This window comes from Dipodomys ordii, unplaced genomic scaffold, assembly GCF_000151885.1.
Source record: "Dipodomys ordii isolate 6190 unplaced genomic scaffold, Dord_2.0 Scaffold49, whole genome shotgun sequence".
NCBI lineage: Eukaryota > Metazoa > Chordata > Mammalia > Rodentia > Heteromyidae > Dipodomys > Dipodomys ordii.
The window spans coordinates 11,054,779-11,067,642 of record NW_012267265.1 but is presented as its reverse complement, the minus strand read 5'-3'; the positions used below and the strand labels follow the sequence as shown (position 1 = coordinate 11,067,642).

The following is a 12,864-nucleotide window of genomic DNA, read 5'->3' as shown; positions in this document are numbered from 1 at the left end:
GAGGGACAGCGCCCAGGCCCAGAGTTCAAGCCCCATGATCGACCAAAAAAAAAAAAAAGAAGAAATTGCCATTGACTGCTGGTAACCACATTTATCAGTGTTGTAAAAGCTTAAATATCTTTCATTCATAGTATTTTAAAGTATTTTCATGATGTGTTTTCATTTTAAGGTGACAATTTTCTGTTTGGACTTCAGTCAGATTTAGTAAGCAGTCTTAACTCATTCCCCAAAACATACAGATATCATAAAACCAGCATATAAAAATGCACAAAAAAGGTATGTTTTAAAAATTACATTGTTGGGGCTGGGAAGATGGCTCAGTGGTAGAGCGTTTGCCTTGCATGCCTCTGAGGCCCTGGGTTCAATTCCTCAGCACCACATAAGCAAAAAGAAAAAAGCCGGAAGTGGCGCTGTGGCTCAAGTGTTAGAACGCTAGCCTTGAGCTGAAGAGCTGAGGCCCCACAACCGGACCCCCCCCCCAAAAAAAAAATAAAAAGCGTTATTCTGTAAGGTGCCAGCCACTCTTGTGATTCCGGACACATAACCACTGGCTTGTGCCTGTAATCCTAGTTACTCAGGAGCCTGAGTAGCAAACTGAGGATTATAGTTTGAAGCCACCCCAGCCAGGAAAGTCTATGAGACTTTTATTTGCAGTTGATCAAAAAGCTACAAGTGGAAGTGTGGCCATGAACAAAAAAGCTAAAGGGCAGTGCCCAGGCTCTGAGTTCAAGCCAGAGTATCAACATAGCATGAGGAAGGGAAGGGGCATGGAGAGAAAGAGGGAGAGAAGGAGGGAGGGGCTCATAAGTAAAACAAAACACTAAACATTTACCTTACATATTATATAAATATAGTTTGTTAAAGTAGGCAGATGCCTGCCCAGTTAATATAGACAAACTTTTCTAAAATTGAATGAATTCAGATATTTAAATGCTTGCTGAATGAAATGCATAGTAATATGCACTTGAGCCAAAACACCAGTAAGGTAAGTTTTTTAATTTCAAGGAATTTATTAAGGAAGTTTGAAGGAAAAAAATTAAAATTCTCCACAGAATTGTAATGATTAAAGTTGGCTTGAGCTCTGTTCTTTCTCTCTGTGTCTCTGTGTATCTGTCGTTCCATCTTTCTCTCTCTCTCTATGTATGTGTGTCTGTGTGTGTGTGTAAAGGTATATATAGAGAAGACAATTCAGGGTTTTGTGGTACTGGGGATTAAACTAGAGCCATATGCATGCTAAGCAAATTCTCTACTACTTGAGCCAATACCCCTAGCTTTTTTGTTTTATATTTTGTTTTTAAGATAGGGTCTTGCCTGGACTGGCCTCAAACTCTTGATTTTCCTACCTCCACCTACTAAGCAACTGGTATGAATCTGTTCCGAGACTATTTGAATGATTGCAAACCTTAATGGTAGGTGAGACTTATGTGTGAATGAGCTTTTTGGGTCAAGGTAATAGTTTATGCAGAAATAAAAAGTGTGACTTGTTTAGGGAGCTACACTGTTTTGGTAGTGTAAGAGCTTGGGGTGCTAAGGTTAGATTGAAGATCTCATTGTCTTCAGAAATGCTTGTAGGGCAGTGGTTTTTACCCTTATCTACACATTGTAGTTACCCAGGGAGGTTTTGATTTTAATTCACAGTTATTCTGTTTCAGTCTCTTTTGAGCTTGGTCCAATATTAGCAACTGTGAAAGATAGTTTGGGTAAGGAAGCCTGGGTTCTGGGAGAGAGTTCAGATTAGTAATCATCATCCCCCTACTGGGTTTACAGGCATGCTGGGTTTATAGGCATATACCACCACACCAACCTTACTTACCTTTTGAGATGAATTATTTTGAACTGTAGAACAATCTTGGTTTTATTGGTCAAGATTCACAGGTGTGAAAAGTTTTATTTAAATCTGTTATTGACTTAAGCTTTCCCTGGCTCAGGGATTGATAGTGAAGAAGATTGCACTCTCACTCTTCTCCTCCCTTGTTGCCCCTTTCTTCATTTTCTCTTTCTGATTAGAAGGAAGATTTGAAGAGAAAGGATAAAGTGTTACATGACAGGGACTGTTGTTAATATAGCTGTTGCTAATATCTGTGTGTCAGGTGTCTAAATGTAACTTTAGAGTTGAATTCATAGGATGCTGTTTTGGGAGGACCTTGTGGGTCTGTCCACAGTGCCTAGTTCTCTTGCAGCTACCTGTGCAACTTCCCTTTTAGCTCTTGCTTCCTGTAATCAATTCTATAGTCTGCTAACTGCAGGGTCCTATCAAGATGCCTTAGCCCTTGTTCTGTACTACTTGGCCAATGGAAACTTGTATAACCCCAGGGGTAGGGTGCAATTTACCTAACTGTTGTCTTCTACATTCTTTTCCTGTGATAGCTCCATCCATCTTATTCTTTTGCAGACTTTTCAGATCTGGGCCCAGTTTTCTGTGTTACATATTCCCCTATACTCCTGAGAATATGTGACAGCTACTCCTAAAGCCTCACTACCTTGTATTGTTGTGATGACCAAAATGGACTTGACGGTTTATCTCAATAAGTTATAAACCAAAGATTCAGTTGTCACTTGTCCCTTTTAAAATTACTGCCAGTCTTCCCAGAGGCCTTCTTGGATCACCCTTGCCTTTGTTCACTGGATTTTGTGAGAGCCCAGTTAGGTGAATGGTTCTCAGCTTTAGCTGTACTTTTTAAAACACTTAGGGCCTCTTTTATTTCTTCTTCACCTTTCTTCTCCTTTCTTCTTCTTCCTCCTCCCCCTCCTCCTCCTCCTCCTCCTACTTCTCTTCCTTCACCCTCTTTTTCCTCCTCCTCCTCCTCCTTTTTTTTTGTTTTTTCCCAGTCTTGGGGCTTGAACTCAGAGTCTGGGAGTCCTGGGGCTTGAATTCAGAGTCTGGGCACTGTCCTTGAGCTTCTTTTGCTCAAGGCTGGCACTCTACCACTTGAGCCAAAGTGCCACTTCTGGCTTTTTGGTTTATGTGGTACTGAGGAGTAGAACCCAGGGCTTCATGCATGCCAGGCAAGCACTCTACCACTGGGCCACATTTCTAGCCCCATTTGGGTGCCTCTTCAAGATACTTATTTGCTGGCTTCTCTCCTGCCAGACCCCATTAATTCAGAACATCTAGAGCTGGACATAGGCACCAGATTTAATGTTTTAAGTGCCAACATGTAGACCAAGGTACAGAATCACAAAGTAGTATGCTAGTATGAGCTAGACTAGAGCTATAGGGCTACTAGTGAAGTAAGATATAAAACCCTAAAATCCTGTTATACTCTTTGTTGTTTGAGAAAAGTCTTAATGTGTAGCCTTTTTGAACCTCCTGCCTCCTGAGTGCTATGATTACAGCTGTGTACTACCACATTCAGCTTTTTTTAAAAAGAAATATAAAATTATGGGGCTGGGAAGGTGGCTCAGTGGTAGAGCACTTGCCTTGCATGCATGAGGCCCTGGGTTTGATTCCTTAGCACCACATAAGCAAAAAGAAAAAAGCCGGAAGTGGTGCTGTGGCTCAAGTGGTAGAGTGCTAGCCTTGAGCTGAAGAACTGAGAGACAGCGCCCAGGTCCAGAGTTCAGGCCCCACGACTGGACCCCCCCCCCAAAAAAAATAAAATTATTTACTACTATTCACCACTATTCCTAATAGAGTAAATGGTATACAATTGGGGATTATTCTGATTACAACAAAGTTGTTTTCCTGGCTTTCGCAGAACCAGTATCTCAGTACTGAAAAGACTGAGCCTCTGTGAAAGGAATGAGTTGGGGTAAAGAAAAAGCATGCAGATCAATAATGATAATTTATGCTATTAGGTCCTGAATTGTGAATATATCTAACCAGCTGATTTATTACATTTCTATGAGCCAAGCCTTAGATATTATAAGAATAAGGATGGCTTACTGCAGGCACCCTTAAATGTCTGCTTGGTCTTGCTTAACTAATTGAAGAAAACCAAGATTTTTCTAATTTTCTGATCTGGGTGGGGAAATTGTTGATAAAAAAATTTTTTTCAGGGAATTTTGTAACTGTTTTGTAACTATTATGTTTATGTGTTTGTGGCAGAAGCAGGAAAATAAAAGTTTAGGGCCAGCCTGGGCTGCATAGCAAGTTCAAGGCTAGCCTGAGCTGTCTAGCAACTCTATCTCAAAGAAAGAAGGGCTGAGGTTGTAGATCAGAGGTATAGTGCTTGCCTACAATGTAGAATGAACCAGGTTTAATCTCTGAAACTTCAAAACAAACTTTCCCAAACAGAAACCTTCTCTGTAACTGTTTTATGTATACACACATAAATAAATGAAAACCAAATTTGGTCCTTTGATAGGGCCTTTAAAGATAAGTTCTGATTAAGTAATGACATTTAGAAAAACCTGTTATTGAATGCAGAGGAGCTGTACCATGGTATCAAATCTTTTTTCTAATGAAAGAAGCAAGTTGAAGAATCATTTATTGTTTTATTGAAAGTAACTGGTGCTTTTGATGCAAATAAATAATAAAATAATATAAAAAAGAAAACAGCTGCCTTAATATTCTGAACTACTTTCAAAACCAATGAATCCAATTTTCATTATTTTTCACTATATTATCTCAAATATTCAGATCTTACATGTGTGTTGTATGTATGTATATATATATTTGTGAGGGTATATGTACATATATTTATAATACAATTATTAAGCTTTATTTTGTGGACAAGAGTGTCTAGTTAGTCTCTCCATAAAAAAAAAATTGAGGAATCTTCTATTTCCTCTTTGCTAGCCACTGTCAGCCTCCTCTGAATCTTTTTTTTTTGGGGGGGGGTCCAGTCTTGGGGCCTGAACTCTGGGCCTGTGCGCTGTCCCTCATCTCTTCAGCTCAAGGCTAGGGCTCTACCACTTGAGCCACAGCACCACTTCTGGCTTTTTTCTTTTTGCTTATGTGGTACTGGGGAATCGAACCCAGAGCCTCATGCATGCAAGGCAAGCGCTCTACCACTGAGCCACCTTCCCAGCCCCTGAATATTTTTTTTTTTAATCATTTCTTTTACGCATTTATTTGCTACTGAAAATTATACTAATGTATCAAAAATCTCCATTTATTACATCTCAAACATTTGAAAATCAGAAAATAAGTCAGGCATCTTTCTTAATTATTACCCAGTAGGGTTTCCATGGCTTCAAATGACCATTTCACCTCTCCTAGACTTTAGCCAACAAATTGCCAACTGGCACTGAGGAAAAAGATCCATCATCCTCAGGGATCAAACTTAAAAACAGAAACACTTGTGGGTGGGGCCAGGAGGGAAAACTGGGAGAGAGGGAGGGAAGGGGAGGATACTGTCCAAAAAGAAATGTACTGTTTACCTGACTTATAAAACTGTAACCCTCTGTATATCACTTTTATAATGATAACTTTTTTCTTTGGCCAGTCCTGGGGCTTGGACTCAGGGCCTGAGCACTGACCCTGAGCTGCTTTTGGTCAAGGCTAGCACTCTACCACTTGAGCTACAACGCCCCTTCTGGCTTTTTCTGTGTATGTGGTACTGAGGAATCCAACCCAGGGCTTCATGCATGTTAGGCAAGAGCACTTCACCACTAAGCCACATTCCCAGCCCAAAGAGTCTTTTTTTTTTTTTTAACCAGTCCTGGGGCTTGAACTCAGGGCCTGGGCACTATCCCTAAGCTTTTGTGCTCAACGCTAGCACTCTACCACTTGAGCCACAGCGCACTTCCTGTTTTTTCTGTTTATGTGGTGCTGAGGAATCGAACCCAAGGCTTCATGCATGCTAAGTTAGGCAAGCACTCATCACTAAGCCACATTCCCAGCCCATGATAAAAACATTTTTTAAAGGAAAAAAAAAACACCTCAAGAAACTAGAAAACTGAATCATAGTGTACGAAAGATTTTCAAAATTCTGAGCATATAAAAGTGTTCTATAGCATTATGACCTTTGTTGACAACAGGCTGAATGTACTTATCAACAGGTGATTGACAGGTGTCAATCACTCCACTGGGACACTGCTCTTATCAGCCCCTGAGCTTGCATTTTCTGAAGGTTCCTCATCTATAGCTAGGTGGTTACTGCAAGTACATTGGAAGGGCCTTTCCTTCCTCGAAGAACTCCAGTGTGCCAGCTTTCTTTGCCGCCTTAGGGTCTCTCCCTCTCTGCCATTCTGGCTCTGGGCCCGCACGTCCAGCCTGCCAGCCTGGGCAAGATTATACAGCTGGCTGTTGAGAACAAAGCTCTGAATCAGTGCCACCACATTCTGTGAGGAGAACTTGAGGGGACGTTGAGAACAGTGGGCCGCGGCTCCACGCGTGGTGTTGTCCTCAGTGGACATCTGAGAAGACGCCTGGTTCAAGGGTCCTGTAAGCACTTCATTGGGGTCCTCTGGAAGCCCTTGTATCTGCAAAAATCTGTTTTTAAGTGCCAGCTTTTCTTCTGCTCCAGTATCACTCCCAGCCTTGGGAAAGGCAGTGTCAGCCGACTGGTTGTAAGAGCTGTTCTGTCTGTATGCTGCCGGGGTTGTGCTGGAACTTCTGGCCCCGGAGACTGAGGCTGATCCTGGAGTTCAGAGCAACAGCTGCATGTCAGTTGCTAAGGATCCTGAGGATTAGGGCCTACTCCTCCTCAGCCATCAGGATAGCCCTGGGACTCAGGCTGGTGTTGAAGGTCTCTGAAGGGTCCATGGTGGCGAGGAAGCTGCTCACATGAAGCTCGGCAAAATTATGGGGTTCAAAAAAAGCCAGCTGAGCGTCTTTTTATTGCTTGAGACACATCAGTTGCACACTGCTGTCTGTAATACCAATTACTGATTCAGGATCTTGGTTTGTAAATAGTGTCTCTACTTTGATTTGCCATAATCTAATTCAGCCTGAAAAATATTTTCTTTTTTCATCATCTTTTTCTTTACCAGTTTTTTGAGAATTAAGAAATGATTTGAGGGGCTGGGAACGTAGATCAGTGGTAGGGTGCTTGCCTTGCATGCATGAGGCCCTGGATTTGATTCCTCAGCACCACATAAGCAGAAAAAGTTGGAAGTGGCGCTGTGGCTCAAGGGGTAGAACAGTAGCCTTGAGCTGAAGAGCTGAGGGACAGTGCCCAGGCCCAGAGTTCAGGTGCTGAGACTAGCAAAAAAAAAAAAAAAAAGATTTGATTATTAACTCTGGACAATTAACATTTTTTTTTCAGATTTCTGATATTGTCAACGTCTGTAAATCCCTTCCATTTAAAAAATATTCCACCTTCCCATTCACTACTCATTGCTCCAGTACTTTTTCCACCACCACAAATTCTTCAGGCTCTACCTCTCCAATTTTCTTTATTTCTTTTCTTTTTTTTTTTTTGATAATGGGGCTTGAACTTTGGGCCTGGGCGCTGTCCCTGGGCTCTTCAGCTCAAGGCTAGCGCTCTACCACTTGAGCCACAGTGCCACTTCAGGTTTTCTGGTGGTTTATTGGAGATAAGAATCTCACAGACTTTCCTGCCTGGGCTGGCTTTGAACCTCGATCCTCAGATCTCAGCCTCCTGAGTAGCTAAGGATTACAGGTGTGAGCCACCAGCGCCTGGCATCTCTTTATTTTTTTTCTGTTTTCTCCACTGAAGCTTTTGGAGGCAATTTTTCATTGCAGCCTGGATGCTCTCAGTCTCAAAATTGAGGTCCTACAGCCTTTTCCCCTCCTTTTTCTTTTTCTTTTTTTCTTTTTTTTTTTTTTTAAGTAGGAGATACGTGATGGGGAGGCTGTCTTTAGAGTATGAAGAAGTTTATAGTTCTCAGCTGTGGAGCCTCACTTTGGCTGTATTTTAAGGTAGTAGAATATGTACCATACTTACCTTTTTTTTTTCTTTTCCTTTTTGCCAGCTTGAACTTAGGACCTGGGTACTTTCCCTGAGCTTCTTTTGCTCTAGGCTAGCACTGTTATCATTTGAGCCACTGTGTCACTTCTGGCCTTTTCTGTTGATGTGGTACTGAGGAGTCAAACTCAGGGCTTCATGCATGCTATCAAGGACTCTACCATTAAGCCACATTCCCAGCCCCTGAGCTTCTTATGCTCAAGGCTAGTGTTCTACCACTTGAGCCACAGCACCACTTTTGATCTTTTCAGAGTAGTTTATTGGAGATAAGAGTCTCACACATTTTTTTTTCCTAGACTGGCTGAGAACCATGATCCTTAGATCTCAGCCTTCTGTGTAGCTAGGATTAGTAGGACAAGACTCTGGTTACCCCTTGTAATTGTTTGCCACTATTTTTTCCATTTTATAGTCTACTTTATATTGTTGTTTTCTTTGCTGTGTAGAAGCTTTTTAATTAATCACATTTGTCTACTTTGATTTTGTTCTTTGGGCTTTTGGATATTGTTAATTCCATTGTCCTAAAACATTTTTCCTTTAGTAGTTTTATAGTTTCAGGTCTTAATTTTTTTTTTTGTTTTTTTTATGTGCGATGATTTGTTTTGAGTTGAGTTTTGTAACTGATGAGACATAGGGATCTACCTTCATTGTTCTGCATATGGATATACACTTTTCCCAACACTTCCATTGAAAACATTTCTTCCTCCAATTCATGTTCTGAACAGTTTTGTCAAAGGTCACTTGGCTGCAGATTTGTGGATGTACTTCTAGTCCATTGGTATGTGTATGTCTGTTTTTATGCCAATACCATACTGTTTTGATTAGTATGTTTTGAAGTCAGTTGTGATGCCTACTGCTTTATTATTTTCCCTCAAGATTGCTTTGGCTGTTCAGTTGTGTGTGTGTCTGTGTGTGTGTTTCCACATAAATTTAGGACTTTAAAAATAATTCTACAAGTGTCATTGGTGTTCTTTAAACAGTATACAAAGGGGTTTCAATTCGACAAATCAGCTTATAATACATCTTCATCAGTGCACCTCTTCATTTGTTCTCTCCCATTTTTCTGAACCCATACCCTTGCCATTAGTATTCTGATAGGGTAGTATGAGCTGTCTCTCTCTCTCTCTCTTTACCTCTTTCTCTCTCTGTCTCTCTCTCTCTCTATTTATAAGTATGGACATTTTAACAATAGTGGTTCTTCCTTCCAAACCATGAACATGGATGTGTTATTCTATTTGTTTTGTTTCGATGCCTTCTAGTTTTTTCAATAAAATTTTTAAATTTTATTACTTTGATGTAATTTGAGAAGTTTCTAATACGCTTAGATAATGAATGACTACAGATTACTAAAAATTCTTACGCATGCAGTTTAGATAGGGTCTAACTCTTTTGGAGGTGAGCTTCTTGAGTTCTCATAATGAAAATATGAGAAATGAAAAATCATTTTTGATGGTAGAACACTGACTTTTGGCTTAAAACTGAAAAGTAATTGACATTAATATGTATGACAGTAAAATTCCTTCTGTTTATAGATGCTTGTCTGTAAGAACAATGTTTATATAGAGATCAGTATAATGTAGTCTTATGCTCTTTTACTGAAGCAACATTTAATAACAAAAATAGACGTAATTTTTAAATGAGTTCCATTCATCAAATAAGATACATTCTATTTAACTCATTTTATGCTACAATAGTCATAATTTGTGTTATGTTAGTTAATTATATTAACTCAATATAAATGAAAAATTTTAATTTAAGTTATTATTTTATTTTTTTAATTTTTTTTGGTGGTGGGTCCTGAACTCTGGGCCTGGGTGCTGTCCCTCAGCTCTTCAGCTCAAGGCTAGAACTCTACCACTTGAGCCACAGTGCCACTTCCAGCTTTTTCTGCTTATGTAGTGCTGAGGAATTAAACCCAAGGCCTCATGCATGCCAGGCTAGCAATCAACCGCTGAGCCAACTTCCTAGCCCTTGGAAATGTTTTAAAAAGTTCAATTTATATACCTATTTGCTTTAGAAAACATGGTAGAAAAATTTTGAGCATAAAAATGCTGGATTATGTTAACATTTTTAGAAAAGATAGAATTCAAATACAAGTTCACAGAGGGAGAAGGAAAATACACATTTTGACTGTTAAGTAACAGTTTTAAAAGAAAACTGGATTTATATTTATATTATCAGTATTATCATTTGAATCAAATTATTATGTTATGGTCAGAAGGCTGAGGCAGGAAGATATGAGTTTGAGGCCAGGTAGATTATAGAGCTAAGACTATCTCAAAACTTTTTTTTTTTTTTTTGCAAATTCTTTGTTGTGATTAAGTGATTGCATAATTTCCCAAATTTCACAGTATTGGGGGATAGTGATGCTTAGTTAAAGTCACAAACACATTCAAACTTTCATGAGGCAAATTGTCTATCATGGTCTATAAAATTTATGAGTTCTATGAGCTTTGACAATACAGTTATTTCTTCCACATCGGGTGATACGTACATTTCTTTTCTTTTGCATAGTATCAGCTGTTCCCTCTTTCCCACTCATTCCCTTCCTCCCATCACTGCCATTGAGTTTTGCTTAGTTCATTTTGATCAATGTCCAGTGCAGCTGATGGTCCCACTGTTGTATGTTTTTCCCTGATTCCCTCTAGTTCTGTGTCCTCCTCCTGGTTTCCCTCCGGTGTGCCATATCACATATATGCCATATATGTGATCAGCAGCATGGGGTTATTTAGTAGTGATTTGACCAGGTGAGTGGAGGTCTTTTGTTTCTCAAGTCTTAATTTTGTTGTGTTACCTTATATTCTAGTGAATTGGGAGGGAAAAAGATGGGAAGGCAGCAGACCCAAAAATATGTGTATTGTATCCATTCACTTCTCTAGGTAAAACTCAGTTACATGATCTAGCCTTACTGAAACAGAGATCAGGAAATATAATTTGGCTACAGACCTAGGAAGCAGAAGAGAATATGGATAGAGTAAGCCATCTGCAGCATAATTGTTCAATATTATTTGCACAAATGTGCTTTATTACCGTAGACAGTTGGCATTAGATAGGCAGGATACTGGGAGTTTGAATAATGATGAAGCCTTCCTATTATGCAGAGATATTCTTCTAGCCTGTAATTACAGTGACTATCAAGTATTTATTGATGTCTGTGTGTGCCCTGGGCTGTGGCTATGGGAACTACAGAAAAGCTTACCGTGATTGGGCAGCTGAAATTGAATCCAAGTTAAATAATGGGTAATGCCATGATTGCTAAAGTGTGTGATGTAGAGGTGGTATAAAGTACAGAGAGGAAATAAGTCCTGGTAATCCAAAGTCTATAGCAAATGCCTACTATGTATCAGAGCGCATGCTCTTTTAGGGGAAATACTTGAGAGCAAAAATAAGACATATAGAACCTAAAGTCTGTAGGTAGTGGGGAAGGGAGTATTACAGTAATGAATCAATAGTTGCACAAACATCAAACCATAAGATTAAGAAAAGGTCTATGATATCACAAGATTCTTTATACAGGGATTCGACTCCTGTTAAGATGGTTAGAGGAGGCATCCTTGAGTTAAGGCTTTGAATGGATTTTTTTTTTAAGAGTAGATGATCCTCTTTTAAAGTGAAGGAGCGAAGGGAAAGTCTATGTGATGAACGCATGGGACTGTAAGACACCACTTTGATTGGAATTGGTAACTCTTTGGAAGCATTGAAAGAGACTTAGGGCCAGTTTATGATTATTGTACAAAACAAAGCAAATGTAGGCTTACTTTGTCATTAAATGGAATTTGGGATGATTCTGAGACAAGAGATAATAAACTGGGCACATTGGTAGCATGTGGAAAGCTGAGGCAGCAAGATTGCAAGTTTAAGACCAACCTGGAGTAATAGTAAGATGTGTCTTAACAAACAAACAAAAACGAGACACATAGTAAAGTAAGAAAGTGAAATTCACATCATATTTGTTACACTTGTGTGTCAGGTGTATCCAAAGCAAGCAGAGGCTATTGAGTATGTTTTGAACTATGGAAGCCATACTCAAAGGAAGTGATCTGTCCTGCAAAGTTGAAAGGTAACACAGGTTGGGGAAGAAAGTAGTTTCAGAAGTTGCTTGCTGGGGCTGGGAAGGTGGCTCAGTGGTAGAGTGCTTGTCTTTCATGCATGAGGCCCTGGGTTCCATTCCCCAGCACCACATAAGCAAAAAGAAAAAAAGCCTGAAGTGGCGCTGTGGCTCAAGAGGTAGAGCACTAGCTTTGAGCGGAAGAGCTGAGGGACAGCGCCCAGGCCCAGAATTCAGGCCCCAGGACCAGACCCCCACCCCCCCCAAAAAAAAAGTTGCTTGCTTTTGCTGTGAAGCTCTTACGTGATTAAATCATAGAGGTAATGAATACAGGTTTGGGATTTTTTTGGTGTGTGTGTGTGAGAGAGAGAGAGAGAGAGGGTGGGGTGGAGGGGGGATGATACTTTGGTTTGAACTCAGGGTTTTGTCCTGTCTAGAAACATTCTTTAGGACTTAAGCCACTGTTTGAGTACCTGTTGGGTTCTAAAGCCATATTATTTTGCTTTATTTTTCACATAAGGTCTTACAGTTTTGCCAGGGCCGGTGATCTGCCTGCCTATGCCTTTCATATAGCTGGGATTATCTACCTTGTTTAGCTTTTTTTTTGGAGATAGGATCTCACCAAATTTTGTCCAGGCTGGTCTCAACCTCAGTCTCTGTCTCTGGCACTTAGGTAGCTGGGGAGAAAAAAAAATCCACTGGTTTAAATCCTTTAGCTTTTTGTCCTGCTTTCATCTCTGTTACTCTGCTTAGTTTGGAAAACGCCTGCGACCTACAGGTCTCCTGTACTTTCAGGCCATGTGTTTTGTAGGTATTTTCTTCAAACCTGTGACTGCACTTCTCATTTTCTGACAAGTAGAATTTTTTTTTTTTCCAGTGCTGAAGATTTAGCTTAGAGCCTTATAAGAGGTTTGTTTGTTGGTTTGTTATGGCCAGTCATGGCTTTGAACCCAGAGCCTGTGCACTGTCCCTGAATTTTTCTACTCAAGGCTAGAGTCTACC

The 12,864-nt window shown here is 40.1% G+C and overlaps 1 protein-coding gene across 1 annotated transcript in view; it reads left to right on the top strand.

Moving 5' to 3' along the window:
• Lin54 (lin-54 DREAM MuvB core complex component) overlaps positions 1-12,864 on the top strand; it is a 68,228-nt gene that overhangs the window by 27,025 nt on the left and 28,339 nt on the right. The window contains exon 5 of the mRNA XM_013020109.1: positions 12,616-12,673. Coding sequence (XP_012875563.1) covers positions 12,616-12,673 — 58 coding nt within the window. The remainder of the gene's footprint in view (positions 1-12,615; positions 12,674-12,864) is intronic.